At 40.0% G+C, this 17,720-nt stretch overlaps 1 protein-coding gene across 2 annotated transcripts in view; it reads right to left on the bottom strand.

Annotated features, from left to right (window-relative positions):
• Nucleotides 1-168: 168 nt before the first annotated feature.
• Nucleotides 169-17,720, bottom strand: part of LOC143125409 (NACHT, LRR and PYD domains-containing protein 3-like) — a 68,162-nt gene continuing 50,610 nt past the window's right edge. For both annotated transcript variants that reach the window (XM_076286855.1, XM_076286864.1), the window contains exons 7-10: nt 9,897-10,070; nt 9,534-9,707; nt 7,300-7,346; nt 169-1,203 (exon numbers count right to left, since the gene is read on the bottom strand). In XM_076286855.1, the coding sequence (XP_076142970.1) occupies nt 617-1,203; nt 7,300-7,346; nt 9,534-9,707; nt 9,897-10,070 (982 nt within the window). In that variant the 3' untranslated portion in view covers nt 169-616. The remainder of the gene's footprint in view (nt 1,204-7,299; nt 7,347-9,533; nt 9,708-9,896; nt 10,071-17,720) is intronic.

Below are 17,720 nucleotides of genomic sequence, written 5' to 3'. Positions count from 1 at the left end.
GTTTGAAGGGCATTTTGGTTACATTTTGGTCGGAACGATGACTGAAATGTGCAGCCACCAGCCATTCAAAAAATCACAACAAATCACTTAGCCTAGCCAGAAATCCTTGCTGCATCTCAGTAGAAAGAAAGATACTCTGGCGAAACAGTATGACGACAAAGAAAGATGGTAATTTGATTTAGCCGATTTTATTTGATAGTTTGATTCTTAATGGTGAAGTTATAAAAAAAAAAGAGGAGGCAGGGCGGAGGTAGCGACGGGCCCCGGGAGGTCACGGGCCCTGGTGCGACTGCACTTGCTGCACCTACTATAGTTACGCCACTGATAACACCATGTTTTATTAAACATATTAAACAATCCCAAATTAATCACAAATACAGTTAGGAAGAAAATCATTCATACCCCTGGCAAATATTGATTTATTGTAGTTTTTCTCAACAACAAACATATTGGTCAAGTGAAAATCAACATTAAATCAATATATTGCAGGTGTATGAATAATGTTGTTCCTAACTATATATTTCATCTAAACATATATAGTGTCGTTTTTGTTATACATTATCAATATTTTCCATCTTGTTTTTGAACAAGAGTATGACTATGCAGGGTTAGGAGGTCATGTCACCTGGCACAGGAACACTGAGAATTTGCTATCAAACCAAAACTGAAGTCCAAACCCAAACCCAGGATAAAGGGGCTCAGTGAATGTGGAGTGGAACGTGTGCAGGTGGGTGAGTGTGTCAGAGGACACGCTGTAGAAGGACAGAGTGCCTGCTGACCAGTCCAGGTACACTCCTACTCTGCTGGAGCCGGAGGAGGGGGCAGGTATGGCAGTCTTCTTATCATTGTGCCAGGCAGAGTAACTGTTATCAGTGCAATTTAGACTCCAGGACTTGTCATTACGTCCAAACACACAGTCAGCATTCCCAATCTCAAGTTCCAACCATCTGCTCAGAACACTCTCCCCTTTCCTCTGCATGCTTTTATAGGCCACTGCTATCTGAGCCCCACCATCACTCCACTCAGCCTCCCAGTAGCAGCGTCCAGACAGACCCTCTCTACACAGCACCTGTTCACAGGAGTCAAATCTCTCTGGGTGGTCAGGATACAGCGTTGGAGGCTTCCAATCCACCTTTCTGTTCCCCTCAGAGAGATAGAGATGTATGTTGGCTGTGTTTGGGTCCAGTGTGAGCTCACAGGCATCTGCACACAAGAGGAGAGAAAGGAGAAAACGTCCTCATCAGAACATGATTTTCTGAACATGAACACACACACACACACACACACACACACACACACACACACACACACACACTTGAGTACATACAGTGTGTTACACACAGATTTAAAATCACACAAACATTACACAAATGTGTACAGAGAGACACCTCTCCCTGCTTATGAACCAACATGTGCACATGCACACACATACTATTATTCTTTAGTTTGTGATTGCACATTTTGTGTGTGTGTATGTGTGTAAAGTAAAGAAAATATACATTCTGCACAAAATGATAAAATGAAATCCACAATACAGTGCATCGGTTTAATTCTCTCTCTCTCTCTCTCTGTCTCTGTGTGTGTGTGTGTGTGTGTGAACTGTGGAGTAAAGAAAATATACATTCTGCAAAACAGGCGCGCCTGCAGGTGTACGTCCGTACGCACTGTGCGTACCATCACTCAACAACGAGATAAAATGTACCTTGTGTGTGTGTGTGTGTGTGTGTGTGTATTCACACCAAATTGGCCTACCATACCTTTCCAACTATGCATAGTATCCCATTAGTTGCAAGCCATCAGGCTATTTACAATTTTCTATTAAGTAAAGTGAGTGAACACGTTATCAAAATTAACGCGCACACATTTTGTTTGACCAGGAGAGAATACGCACGCAGGCACGCAATAGGCTACTTGTTGTTTTCTTTAACTCGGCTTTCTATATATGGTTTTCAGCACACAATGTTGAGCTAATTCACTAACTCAATACTCACAAGTTTACACAACGAAAACAGAAAGGATGGAGGTAGCAAAGCTAGTTAGGAGGAGTTATTCAAGATGGGCAAGAACAAGGTTGGCTAAGCAATTGGTGTGCTTGTCAGAACGACTGCATTACAGCTGTTTAAAGCCAGGCGTTACAGTACGCTAACAAAACTAAAGGTAGCTTTAAGGACCTAAAGGACAAATATTGTCCACGCGTTTTTTTAGGGGGGTGGGGGGGTGGTTGATGGGTTTGCGTACCATAGCATTAATTCCTGCAGGCGCCCCTGCTGCAAAACTCAAATGCATGATTAAGTGCATTGGTTTAATTTTCTCTCTCTCTCTCTCTCTCTCTTTCTCTCTGTTTGTGTGTGTGTGTGTGTGTGTGTGTGTGTGTGTGTGTGCATCCTTAAAGATATAAGTTGTTCTGTTGTTCTCTGTTTTGTTGTGCTCAGGAGGGGCCTGTTCTGGAGGTGCTGATGCTGTTGCTAATGTAAAAGTAGATTCTGTGGGGGCATCCAACACAACCTGACACGGAGTTTCGTTGTATCTTAACTCCTTGAAGTTTATTTCTTAGCTCCAAGTATACAACATTCTTCCAGGGCTGCTCACCTCTACATTTCTGATCGACTCAGCACGTCAGTACAACGTGGGAACTCTCCCTCATCTCCCACTCTCCGCTTCCCTCTTCCTGTTTACATGTTACTTCACAAAATAAAAGTCCTTTTTTAGTGCTACACTAACACATCCTACTGAGCCAGTAGGATTCCAGTCTCAGAGATGCACTGGGTCCAAACTCTGCCTCAGCGTTGCTTGTGTCGTGGCCTTTATTGAAATATATCCTTTAGTTTATATATATTTTATGTAGTATCTTTATTCTGTGTAATATCATTGTTTTGTGAAAGTGAATTCTGTAGTATGGTCAGTGTGGGAAAGGAAGACTGGTTTAAGGGAAGAGCAGGCCTGGCAGAAAATGGCATAGATAAGGTTTGGTGACAGGAAATGTAAGCAAAACCTAAAGAATGGCAAAACCTAAAGAATGTAAGAATAACAGGATGAGAGGGCAAAGGTGGAGTACCATATATTACTTGGTCAGTTATCTGTAAACATAGAGGGTGCTGTCTGGGATGACTTGAAGGGGTATAAAAGCTGGACAACAGCCAGAGGATGTTAGCTCACTGCTCACTGCTCACTTTTGCTTAGCTTAGCTTTCACTTACTTGTTTGCTTCACTAATGCTCCGGAGTGCATTAAAGCCATCATCTGCAGTATACATCCATGGTGTGCGGACTTCTTTTGAGTTTGTATTATTTAATGTGGATTTGACACCACACTTGTTTTCTATATTCACTAGGCATCAACAAATGTTTTAAGTATCCACCTGCCCCCTCAACTCAAGCCTACTTCCAAAACTCCAAAGCTGCTTGCTGTCAGATTTGGTTCCGAGGGCACAAGTTCAGTGTATCAACAACACTCAATAACAGTTTATGTGATGTGTTTGTGTTATCAATTAAATTCCCAACAATTTCACAACAGCTAGTTCTGGAGTAGGCCATTCAACTAGCCCGCTTGCTTACGACGAGACTCAGGCTGCGCAGTCGGCACCCGCTTCCTTATTTGGGTTTTGGGTTGCCAGGTTTTAGCCTATGACAAAACGGTTGATATTGAAACTAAGTGATCGTGTATGTGTAGGGTGTATTTCATACACAATCTGGCAACCTGAATGGATCAATGATTTTAGAATGAAGTTTGATGGTCATGCAAATTACGGGAGTTTTCCGGGAGAAATAACAAAACGGGAGGGTGCTGGGAGATGACCTTGAAATACGGGAGAAACCCGGGAAAAACGGGAGTGTTGACAGGTATGGTGACCAGATGAGATTGGCTGAAATTCGGGACGCTTTTTTTTTTTCGCGGGGGGGGGGGGGGGGGGGGGGTGGATGGTAGGCTTACAGCGAATTTTCAAACCTGTACCAAAACACATTTTTATTCATTTTACATACATTTTAACATCAAGTCTGCCTCAAAATACAACAGAGAAATCATGAACTCAAAATGTGGGGGAAAAAAAAACAATGACTGCGTAACAGTGCAAATCAGACCTTTCAGAATAAGGATAATAGCCTAACGCTAATAACAAGCCTTGCCAAAATGATGGGTCAATAAGTAAGAATACAAAATAATTGTTAGATTAAGTAGATTATGTTAAAACAACATGGACATTAGGCCGAACTTCCGACGTATTTTTTTGCACACACGCTGGCTCTGCCTGCTGCGCTGCCTGCACAATGTCCTCGGCTTCGCGAAATCAGTGCATATTCGCGCCTAATTATAGAACGTCAAAAAGAAACAAAGTAGCCGGGCTGCATCCAGACACTTAGCTGCCGTCGGTGGCTGCATGCAGTCGACTCAGACTCTCTACGGACAGTTTTTAATGTTTATCAGAAAATAACTACTCAGTATTCTGATTGAGTATAATTTTCGGGACAATTAGGGCAGGATTCGGGATAACTGCTTGGATATCGGGACTGTCCCGAATTTTTCGGGACGTCTGGTCACCCTAAGCCATTCTCATATGTCAGATATCAATCTCGCTCTCCTAACCTTTGTTGATTTCCCCTCTGGTAGCGACCTCATATGCAGTCTCTATTTGGGTGTCAGGGGACATCACTCACAGGCAAACCCCACTATAAGCATCCCAGGGCCACAGCCAGCTACCAAGCCAAACATGTTTATTGCCAGCACTCTAAATCAAGCATTCCTATGGATATTTCCTAGTGCATGGAAACTAGCCCATGTGACACCTTTGCACAAATGGGGTGATATAGATGATTTAAATAATTACCGTCCAATCTCCAAATTACCCTGTTTGTCAAAAATGTTTGAATCTTTGATTAATAACCAACTCAAGTAATTTCTTTCAAGTCATCAGATAATAAATCCACATCTGGGTTTAGAACAAACCAAAGCACTATCACAGCTACCACATTAGTTACTAATAATATAATATCTGCCTTAGACATTAAGAAACACTGTGCTGCCCTTTTTGTTGATTTGTCAAAAGCATGTGATACAGTTGATCACCCCTTACTCTTACAAAGATGACATAATATTGGTTTGGATGATAAGGCATGTGAATGGTTTTGGAATTATTTATCTCAGAGGTTTCAGTGTGTGAAGTCAGGAAATGTCAAGTCAGAGTTTTTGCCAATCACAAAGGGTCCATTTTGGGCCCGCAGTTCTCCTCACCATCTATGTTGATGATATTGTCTCTTCCTTAAATGGTTGTCAAGTCCATCTTTATGCTGATGACACTATTTTGTATTGTATCGCTAACTCTGTTCAACTTGCCATTGATAATCTTCAGCTTTCATTTAATGTTCTTCAAGAAGCTCTCATTAATCTTAAATTAGTACTAAATGAAAATAAACTAAATGACCGGGGTACACGAAACTTGGTGGGCATGTAACCCCACCTAGTTAAAAATTAAAAAGCAAAAAATTAGGTGTTTTCATCACAATATCTCTGGCTGACAAGGTCAAAACTGCACAAAATTAAAAGTGTAGGATCATTATGACACCCTCCGAATGCATGCCACGTTTTGTGTACTTTCGTTCATGGGGGGCCTTACAATAAAATAATGTATGTGTACATTTAGTGACGTACACCAACAAGGATTCCCGGGACACTGAAAGACCGGGGTACACAAAACTTGGTGGGCATGTAACCCCACATGGATAGCATGGAACCTTCGTTTTTCGTTTTGATCTGTAGCCCCCCCGCTGGACTGGACCCCCCGAAAGGAGGGTAGGGCAGACACAGTTCTCTGTGAATATCTTGAGAATTGTAGGGACTAGGGTGACCATTTTTTTCCGTATGTTTGCCTCCAGGGGTCATGTTAACCCATTTCATGTGCAAACAGATACACACACACACACACACACATACATTCACAGTAATCATACGTATGACACATACTCACACAGTAGACATATGTACGCTTCCATGCACAGGCACACACACAAGCACGCACACACACACACACACACACACACACACACACACACACACACCCACACACATAACATAAACATGTACATGCACACATGCACACAATTCAAGAATTTCTCAGAATTATGAACAGGCAAGATGGAGGTGGGGTTGTATAAAATGAATTTTACATGTGAAATCTATGAACTAATCATGTTTTGGTACTTGTTGTCTAGCAGATATCAGTGAGAATTGAGTGTGGATAATGCAATTTAGTGAGACAGTTAGAATCATATAGGCCTTTCAGCGTGATTTATTTTTGTGGAAAAAATGTGCTGGACTGGGCGGCGGTCATATTTTGTACCGCTCTGTGGTACATCTAGTTTACAAAGGTATTGTTGGAAAATTACCAGGTTATATTTCAAACATGCTTGTTTGGAATTCTGGTCCCTATCAGACCAGATCAAATGACTGTTTGATGCTTAAGGTTCCTCGTATCCATACTGAGTTGGGAATGTCGGCCTTTTGTTATGATGCCCCTACTTCCTGGAATAATCTCCAATGTAACATAAAAATGAACTCTCTACTTTCCTATAATCAATTCAGATCTGTAATCACAAACCTTCTTATGTCAAATTGTACCTGTTTTATGTAAATGTTATTTTATTATTGTTATTATTAATATTTTTTGTATTTTTATTTTCCCTTCCTCCTTTATAATGGTATGTAGGTTATCTTATTATTTGTTTTATTTTGTTTTATTTTCCACAATTATTATACTATATCTCTTGTTATTCCATTGTTACTTCACTGAAAATGAGGACTACCCTCAATGAACCTCTGAGAATAAATAAAGATTGAATGAATGAAAATGAATGAACTAGATGTTGTCTCAACAAAGTTTGGGAGGAGCCCATATGGAGGACTATCTAGGAAATCTAGCATTCCTATGGGTGTACTAGTGAAATGGAAGCACACTGGTAACAGTTTTCTGGGCCAGAAACTGCAGTTGCTCAGCACAGGCTCAAAGAGCTGGGATGTTCATGTGTTAGAATTATCAGTCAAATGGCATCAGAAAATGAAAGCAAAGAAACGTCATTTGAGTAAATGCTCCCAGAACTGAAGGGACACTGGTCACACACACATGCAGAATCACAAAATCACAAACTTATAAACATACGCAGACTCTTTCTCTCAGTCACACATACACACCACTCCCAACACACACACAGACATACAAAGAAAATCACACTCAAATACACACACACACACTTATTGTTTCTATATTCACCCGATCATGCATTTCTTTTTTCAAAAAGAAAACAAAACTCACATTTTTTCGGTCCTGATTTAATCCTGAATTGTCCTCCATGGTCATACCTTAAAGAAAAATATATAGTTGAGGCTAAATAAGTATAAGTATAAGTATAAGTAAGTATATAAACTGTTTTGATCCCGTAAGGGAAATTTGGTCTCTGCATTTATCTCAATCCGTGAATTAGTGAAACACACTCAGCACACAGTGAACACACAGTGAGGTGAAGCACACACTAATCCCGACGCAGTGAGCTGCTACAGCGGCAAATATTTAAAAGATATTATATTATATATTTAGATACATATTTTAGTATCAAAAACATGTTGATATTATTCTATCATTTCAATTTTAATAAAGAATATTCTGTTGCTTTTTTAAAATCGATGGGATAAAATCGTGCAGTGTAGCACAGAGTGGAATGCTTTTCAAACTCCTCTTCAAAGGGAAGTGCCAGTAGTAACCTGAATGAGACTACATTCACACCTGATGTGGCTAACTAATTCTATGCCCACTGTCAGCTCAGTAGATTATGTGTCAACGCACTCCATCCTCTCTCTACTAGGGATATGGAGGGAATTCCCCCAATGAGGGATGCTTTGCATTAACATCTCAAAAGGAGTGTCTTCCAGGGAAACATCTGGAGGGCATTTGTGTATTGTGTAAATATATTGTATGAACAATATATTTACAAAATACAAAAGAGCACCTGCTAAAATAATATGATAAGAAATATTTAAATAGGCTGGCTGATTACAGTTTTTTCAATCGCTAACAAGCGCTTACCCATACTTCAGATACTTTTTTTAAACTCTTAACACAGACACACCTACAAAACACAATTGGCCAAATGGATAATTTTCTTCTCAAAAACACATTTTGTTCAATATAACACATCTTTCTCTGCAACACTAACACTAACTACCAAAACACTGGAAATCTGACTTAAAATGAAATTATTCTGTCAAAGAATAACACTTGTTTTCACTTCACAAGGTACATGCAATCAATCAAAGTACACCAGGTTTCAAAATACTGGCTATTGTTGACATTAAAAAAAACGGCATAGACTTTTATGTTTCAGTTTACAGGTATTTGCATGCAAAACATGCAATCCACCGTTTTTACACTACATTTTTTGGTTGGGAACTGTATGTCCACATGTAATGTTCACATTCAAAAGCATTCCAGTGAAAAGCAAATCATTTTTTCCCGTTACTGTTTACTACAGGAGGTACAGTAGGAATAAGTATGATAGAACAGAAAAAGTTTTACAGTATTGCTTACAGTGAACAAAATATCCATGAAACACACAAGAGCATTCTGAACAAAAAAAACAACAACAGCAAAAAGCCCAGATAAAAAAAAAGGGGGGGGGGGGGGCACAAAATTACTGTATCTAATTTCTGTGATCTTCAGGGTAAGGCCACATGTTTTCATCAACATTGCATCTGATTTTACCCAAGGCGATGCTAAAACCACTTGGTAGCAGAAGCAGAGGTTTTTACTGCAAAAACAATTCATAATTTTTTTGGGAGGTATAGCTTGTTTGTTAAGAAAATGTAAGCATTGTGGAAATGTGTTCACTGACTGCATATTGTGTGAAAATGACATGAAATGTGGGAATGGTATGGCCACAAAAGACCGATGCTGTGCTAATTGTGTTTAGAATTTCGAAAATGTAACAACTGGTTAGACAAACACTTGTTAGCGACTGAAAAAAAAACTGTAAAAAAAGAAATCAGGAAAGGGGCAACCACTGTAACACTGCAAAAACTACTGTCACAGTAGTGCACTGTTAAAATAACAGGAAATAATGGGAACCTTATTGCCCATTCTTTTATAGGAGAAATATTTTTTAGTTTTTGAACATTGCATTTTGGATTCTTTTCTCACACTAGATGTGGTGGCTCTTGCACTCTTTCAGTGTGGAGTATTTATTTATTTATTGTTGTATGTTGTACATTGTAATGTACAGTACCATTGCTTGTTGCTGCCCTGTTGCTGTATGTGTTTCCATGGTAGCAAATTAGTTTCCCTTTGGGGATTGATAAAGTGAATCACATCATCCATAAATGTGAGTCCTTTCAAACACTGACTGAGAAACTACCATCCCCTGAGCCTTGCCCCCAGTAACTGCCTGTCACACCAAAAAATACCACTGCACTAATTTTTAGAATGTGGGAGAAAACCCACAGAGCAGTTTTAACAGACATCATCTAAAATTAAAATGTTAAACACCAACCACTCACCTCAAAGACTTTAGTTTACAGCTGGGATCATTCAATCTGGCTGTGAGCTCTCTGACACCTGTGACTTCTGGGTGATTGTAGTTCAGATCTAGCTGTTCCATGTAGGAGGGATTTGATTTGAGGGCAGAGGACAAGAGAGAACAACCCTTCTTGGAGATAATACAATAAGAGAGCCTATAAAACAGGATTTCACCTCATTAGTAGATTAGGAGACAGACAGAAAAAAAAACAGTAATTTTTAATATGAAAAGACAGATGGAGCATTTCAGATTGCAAATGAAAAAGAGTCACCCACTGGCATATCTTGCTAAAAGAATATGGGTGGGTAAAATAATATATTGCATTACATTCCTTATAACTGACCTCAGTATCTCCAGCTTGCATTGTGGATCTCTTAGTCCCACACAGAGTAGCTCCACTCCTTCATCCTGCAGGTCATTTTCACTCATGTCCAGTTCTCTCAGATATGAGGGTGTCCTTTGCAGCACTGATGCCATGCTTTTACAGCTTGTTTTGGAGAGGTCACAGTGACTTAGCCTGTTTAGAAAATACATTTGATAAACACATTTGATACTATTCTGCACTTCTGTAGTGACTGTGTCTAAAGTATAAAAACACATTTTTCTGTACACAGGAGCTCATGGTCGTTTCTAAAGGGTTCAATTTTTTAAAATGGAGATTTAAAGTTTTTTCCCTTCCCTTCATTAACTGCACACTCTCTAATATGAAGAAAAGAAGACACAACTGTATTGACTGCTGGCGAGCCAAAGAGAGCAAGACAGAAAACAGACTGACAGACACATAATTTCTGAGAGTTGCTGTTGAATTTCACCTGTTTAGCCTTTTTTTACTGTATTCAACTGATTCACTATGGGGTGTGCTGAACAGAGAAGTATAGCAGCAGGTACTGTAGCTAGACCAGACCTAACTGAGTTGATGTTAAAGATGATCAGTGTCAGGACACAAATTGGGAATCAAGAGCTGATCAGGCCAAACTTGTTGTGAACAAATTTATTTTGTGATAATTCAGACGGCAGGCAAAAACACAGTCCAGGGACAGGCGTTTCTGGATTGTTTGCCTGTACCTGTCTGCCTATGAACTCTGCCTGTCCCTGGACTGTGTTTTTGCCTGCTGTCTGAATTATAACAAAATAAATTTGGTCAGGGACAGGCAGAGTTTACAGGCAGACAGGCAGACGGGCAGAGGTGTCAAGTAACGAAGTACAAATACTTCTGTACTGTACTTAAGTACACTTTGTAGGTATGTATACTTTACTCCATTACTTATTTTTCTTCCTACTTCTGACTTCTACTCATTACATTTTCACACAAGTATCTGTACTTTCTATTCCTTACATTTTTAAAACAAACGTTACTCGTTACTCTTGGCTTCAGTTTAATATTTATAAATATTTATTTCACGTCATGTGCGCCATTCAATGCAGATCATTGGCGCCATCCACACCTAGCTATTCGTCAAATTTGTGCTGACGCGAAAGGAAATCATCAGAAGCAAGCAGGTGTTCTTCAAACTGCAAACGCTAAGTGTATGTCATGCTACAATGTCGGATTCAGAAAAAGATGTCGAAATGTCTGAAAGGTCAGAATTTTTCGAAATAGTCGGGAGCAAAAATGACTTGTGGAAAATGCAATGCAAACTCTGCACACCCAAGACCCACATTATTTTGGCGTTCAAGAACTGTCCCTACTGTGTGTGCAGAATGTGTGTCTCTCTCTCTCTCTCTCTCTCTATACACACAAACTTTGGCTACATAGAATGTTTTTGCACCAAAGGGTATAGTTTACCTTGTCACTTCAAGGTATTTGATGGAACTCACACATTTATGTTCTGGCAGTTCTGCAGGCTTGAATACTACCTCTGTTTGGAATTGAATTCCAATAAAGTTTGATAGAGAACATGCTCCTTGAGTGACTTTGTCTTTGACAGTAATGGGTTAATGATTATGTTGTGTCTTGGGCCACATGTAGATAGATAGATAGATAGATAGATACTTTATTGATCCCCAGGGGAAATTCAAGGTCTCAGCAGCATACATATAACACAAACACATTCTCTAACAGCAGAAAGAGTAATTAAAGTATATAATATAAAAACACAACTAAGCAATATAATAAGGACAGTACAAGATAAAGAATATGCTAAATATACTAAAATACAAATTATACTAACTGACACTTAATACAATATATAAAAATATACTAAAATACAATTTACAAAAATACAAATTATACTAACACTTACCGTAATCTAAATCAATTCTAAAAACAGTATCCACATAGTGGTGATTAATCAATCAGAGGCGCTTGCAATGGCAATGACTGAGGCAGGGACTGATCCTGTGATTTCCTGTACATAGTAAGGTATGGTAAGGTAGAAATGTAGAACTAATCAGTGTTTAAATTAAGCTTTCAATTCATATAGTGGCATCTTGCCGTTTTTTTTTAAAGGTTACTTTATACTTTCAATTCATATAGTGGCATCTTGCCGTTTTTTTTTAAAGGTTACTTTATACTTTTATACTTGAAGTAGTTTTTGGAGCACATACTTTTTCACTTTTACTTGAGTAAAGAGGTCAAGTTGATGCTTCAACTTTTACCAGAGTGTTTTTAAACTGCAGTATCTATACTTCTACTTAAGTAACAAATGTGTGTACTTTTGACACCACTGCAGACGGGTACAGGCAAACAACTAGTGATGTGACATTTGAAGCGAGGCTTGTGTTGAGCAGAAAGGGGCGTACCAGATGAAGCCCCGGTTCGAGGCTTGTCTAATGGGCTTGTATCGTTTCCATAAAAAAACATGTGACTGATGACAAACGAGGCCTCGGTTTGTGAGTGTGACATCTGAAGCTTCGCTTGGGACACACACCCACGCGGCTGCTTCCGAATCTGATATGTAGGCAATTGCTTAGCTGCTGCGTTGATCAAGCTTCACACAGAGGTTGATTCCCAAAATGAAGCGATCTAAACCGCTCAGGGACGAAAACGGAGAAAGGGAGAAGATAAAAAGAAAGCCAACTTAGCCAAGTATAGAGGTAAGTCTTCTCATCTCAGCCATTAAGGTGTCAAATGAAATAGGCTAAATTTAGTAGGCTATTGTGCATTACCTAATATTGGGCGTTTCATTAGTTTGCTATGTAGGCCTATTAAGCAAACATAACTTTACTGACATGGATGTAAATGTCAAAAGACCAGTATCTGGATAACGTACGCTATGAAAAGTACAGTTGCTCTCTACATTCATTATAAGTTATGTTTAGTGAGTCACAACTAGGTTCATACCTTTACAGTCCATGGTTCACACACACACACTAACCATTTTAGTGATAGTGGTGGTGTTCACCCTTCTGTACAGTTCCCCTCCAGGAATATACTAAAATATATGTGTTTTTGTTTTGTTTTTTAATAGGCCAGATGCATTCAGGCAATATTTGCAGAGGCCGGCACCTGCTGGAGAAAGGTAGGCTACATACTGTACAGTATCCATAATAGTACTTATGACCAATTTATTACAGTTGATCAGCACCAGCACTATAGTTTAGATTCATATGCTCTCGTGAAACTTTCATGTGCTCACGTGAAAGTTTCACGTACGCACATGAAAGTTCCATGTGACAAGGTTTTGCGTGCACACACGAAACTTTCATGTGCTCACGTGAAACTTTCATGTGCACACATGAAAGTTTCACATGAGCAGACATGTGGACTCGAGTCACATGACTTGACACATGACTTGGACTCGAGTCAGACCCTAGTCATGATTTTAATGACTTCAGACTTGACTTGATAAAATTCGGCATGACTTGCGACTCGACTTGGACTTGAATACTATTCACTCGTGACTTGACTCGGACTTTGCCTCTTTGACTTGTGATGACTTGACATGTCTCGAGTCAAAAACTAAATGTCCTGATCGTGGACCAGTCACCCAAGAGACGCTTTCACTTCCGCGACTAACACATAAATAAATAGCGGAGACAAGCGCCAGAGCACAGTGTTCAGTGCTGCCGCTACCCCCACACGCGTTACGCACTGTGTGTAGGGCACCAAGAGACAGAGGAAGGACCAACATTTAGCCAACTAGATGTACCGCAGAGCGGTACAAAATATGACCGCCGCCCAGTCCAGCACATTTTTTCCACAAAAAGAAATCACGCTGAAAGGCCTATATGATTCTAACTGTCTCACTAAATTGCATTATCCACACTCAATTCTCACTGGTATCTGCTAGACAACAAGTACCAAAACATGATTAGTTCATAGATTTCACATGTAAAATTCATTTTATACAACCCCACCTCCATCTTGCCTGTTCATAATTATGAGAAATTCTTGATTGTTTGTGTTATGTTTATGTTATGTGTGTGGGTGTGTGTGTGTGTGTGAGTGTGTGTGTGTGTGTGTGTGTGTGTGTGTGTGTGTGCGTGCCTGCGTATGTGCCTGTGCATGGAAGCGTACATATGTCTACTGTGTGAGTATGTGTCATACGCAGTGCCGGCCCAAGCCTTTTGGGGGCCCTAAGCAGAATTTGATTTGGGGGCCCCCTCCCACAACGCAGTCACCTGTGCTTGGCGATAATTGACAACTTCACACTATAATGTCATATTATAAATGAATACAGTGAGGTTATGTATTAATACAGCGACTGATTATGAACTACTGTCCCCCTGGACACAGATGCATAAGGACCCTCTCCCCCTACCCTGTTTGTGCAAATGTGGGTACAAACGGGTGGGTGTGTGTGTGTGTGTGTGTGGGGGGGGGGGGGGGGGGGGGGGGGGGGTTAGATGTGATTTCCTGTATTCTGGTGCATTTTTGGGATGGTCAGCTGGAGAAGGGCAGTACCTAAATTTGTTCAGATTCATAGCCTTTTGCTTTTTGACTTGTTGGTAGTGAATTCACACAACTACTTGGGGTTCAGGGTCCCTTGACCTCTTGGGCTCGGTAGGCTCATTCAGTAATCCATCCTTGCTCACATGCCAAAAATGTTTTGGGGCTCCAATCTAGACTTCTGGCCCCATGTGCTTGGTAAACCAATGTATTAATATAGTTGTTATTTACACCAACCCTGTCATCTTTTAATCTTAGAGGGTACTAAAATCACAGATTTATTTGAAACATTCATATTCATAAGCACTAAGGGTGGTTTACTGAAGTTGAATTGACAAATAACAAAATACAACAGCATTTGTATTTGTTGTAAACAAGTACATCAGTTTAATGACTTGTTTTTCAACAGATTTGCTGAACAAATCCGCAAATGTGCATTAAATGAGCAATTTTCAACTACAAAATAAAAACAAAATAGACAAACATTAATAATCAACAATAAAATGTCCCAAAAAATAGATAATTATTCCTACTTCGTTCCTGGTTTTTAGGCATCTGCAACTCTGCAGTGGACGAACCTGCAATGATTAAATAAATACATAAATAAATTAAAAAAAAAACGATGTTAAATGTGTTGTGTCATATTAACAGGCTATGTAACCATTTGCCATCAAGAAAACCTCACCTTCTGGTAGGTAGAGTTAGGTAGAGGTAGAGATGTGCTCCAAAGGACTTCAACAGTGTCTCTGAAAAAAAAAAATATTGCATAAGTGCATAGTTGATCGAGCAGAATGAGTTTATTTTGCTATCATTACTTCACTCAAATAACAAGCAATTCCACATGTAACAATTCATATTCTATTGGCAAATGAGGCATAATCAAAAGAGTATACTTAATTGCAGTATGGTGAACGCTTAACATGGTGATCTACTGCAGCCTAAATATTAGGGTAGCACCGCTACATCACTTGCCACTATCTTAATCAAATGTAAGTTTATTTTCATCACAGAAGTCTCCCCACCCAACATGGTATATTTTCTCAAACACTACCATCTCTCTCCAAAGATCTTAGAGCAGAGCGCACTGCTGTTCCATCTTTGCCTCTGAAGCTGGAACGTTACCGATGCCCAGAGTCGCGTTAGTCAGTGGGTTGGGTTGGGACTGGGAGCCTGGGCTTAGTCTGTTGTTGCTATCAGACTTACCACTATGTCACATATTATAGAGCAGTAATAAACTATCAACACTTTCAGGTACGAAATCAGAAACAATCCCTCTGTGGTAAATTTGCCTTCAGCTACGTTTTCATGTGGCTACTGTAGTGCTAATGTCCACTTCAGTCAGCTAGCTAACTTTAATTTACGACATAATAAGCCCACCTAGAGCAAGGGTACATGCTTGATTGAACATCCAAAACAATCCCAATATCCTTGACATCTGAAATACATCTAGATAAATATATATTCATGGGATACATTTCTCTGTTGATGGCGGAGATTTAGCTCTGGTGATGGCTTATATTAGATCATGACAGCTAGCTAGCTACCTCAAGCACAAAACATACTGTAAATAATCATGCAAAACATACCTGTATCTTGCTCGTTTTTCTCCTCCTCTGTCATTTTCTTCGTTCTGTTTTCGGCACCAGAGAGATACGTCCTTTTTTGTGACTTGTCTTAACATTACCGTCTCTTCCGATTGTTGAACTTGATGCAGTGTCTGCACGAATGCACCTGAGGTGTCTAGCACTTTATGCGCGTGACTCAAAGGCTGGCAGACACAGTAGCAGTAGGCAGGCATATTGATCATGAAATCATAATTTTCTTGATTTGAATGATAATTGTTTCATTTATTCATTCATTGATGTCACTTGTTTACGTTATTTATTATGTCAAAAAAAAAAAAAAGAAACTCGATTGGGGGCCCCCTGGTGGCCAGAAGGCCCCAAGCAGCCGCTTAGTTCGCTTATGCCTCGGGCCGGCCCTGGTCATACGTATGATTACTGTGAATGTGTGTGTGTGTGTGTATCTGTTTGTGCACATGTGTGCACATGAACTGGGTTAACATGACCCCTGGAGGCAAATATACGGAAAAAATGGTCATCCTAGGCCCTACAGTTCTCAAGATATTCACAGAGAACTGTGTCTGGCCTACCCTCCTTTCGGGGGGTCCAGTCCAGCGGGGGGGCTACAGATCAAAACGAAAAATGACAGTTCCATGCTATCCATGTGGGGGTACATGCCCACCAAGTTTTGTGTACCCCGGTCTTTCAGTGTCCCGGGAATCCTTGTTGGTGTACATCACTAAATGTACACATAAATTGTTTTATTGTAAGGCCCCCCATGAACGAAAGTACACAAAACTTGGCATGCATTCGGAGGGTGTCATAATGATCCTACACTTTCAATTTCGTGCAGTTTTGACCATGTCAGCCAGAGATATTGTGATGAAAACACCTAATTTTTTGCTTTTTAATTTTTAACTAGGTGGTGCTATACATGAAATAAGTGGTAATGGGATGGGTTGACATGGCCCCTTGAGATCAACATACAAAAAAAAGGTGGACCTCCTAGGCCCTACGGTTCTCGAGATGTTCACAGAAAACTGTCTCTGGCCACCTACAGGCCAGTTGGTGTATAGTAACATAAATTAATTTATTGTGTGGCCCCCCATGAACGGAATTCCACGAAACTTGGCGTGCATTCAGAGGGTGTCATAATGATCCTACACTTCCAATTTCGTGCAGTTTTGACTATGTTAGGTCACAGATACCTGCGATTACAACACCTCATTTTTACTTTTTTGTGTTTAACTAGGTGGCGCTATACATGAAATGAGTGGTTATGGAATGGGTTGACATGGCCCCTTGAGATCAACATACAAAAAAAAAAGGTCCTCCTAAACCTTACGGTTCTCGAGATATTCACAGAAAACTGTGTCTGCCCTACCCTCCTTTCGGGGGGTGCAGTCCAGCGGGGGGGCTACAGATCAAAACGAAAAACGATGGTTCCATGCTATCCATATGGGGTTACATGCCCACCAAGTTTCGTCTACCCCGGTCTTTCAGTGTCCCGGGAATCATTGACAGAAATTTGGACATGCGAAAAAGAAAAAAAAAAAAAAAAATCTGACTAAACCTATATGACCGCCGCTTCGCTGCGCGGCGGTCATAATAAATAGTAGCTTTACTGCAAACTGATTTGCACTCTTGTTAGAGAACGTTTACAATGTCAAAATGCACCAACAGCATGTTACATAAAGATGATACTTTTCGGGTCCTCTCCATTAAGATCCAACTTGAACTTATGCTACTGCATTTAATTGAGAACGCGTCTAAG

Source organism: Alosa pseudoharengus, unplaced genomic scaffold, assembly GCF_046254945.1.
Source record: "Alosa pseudoharengus isolate Yale_2024_CS ecotype anadromous, Long Island Sound unplaced genomic scaffold, YU_APseudo_1.1 YU_APseudo_1.1_scf_1, whole genome shotgun sequence".
Taxonomy (NCBI): Eukaryota; Metazoa; Chordata; class Actinopteri; order Clupeiformes; family Clupeidae; genus Alosa; species Alosa pseudoharengus.
This window is presented reverse-complemented; position numbering and strand designations above follow the sequence as displayed.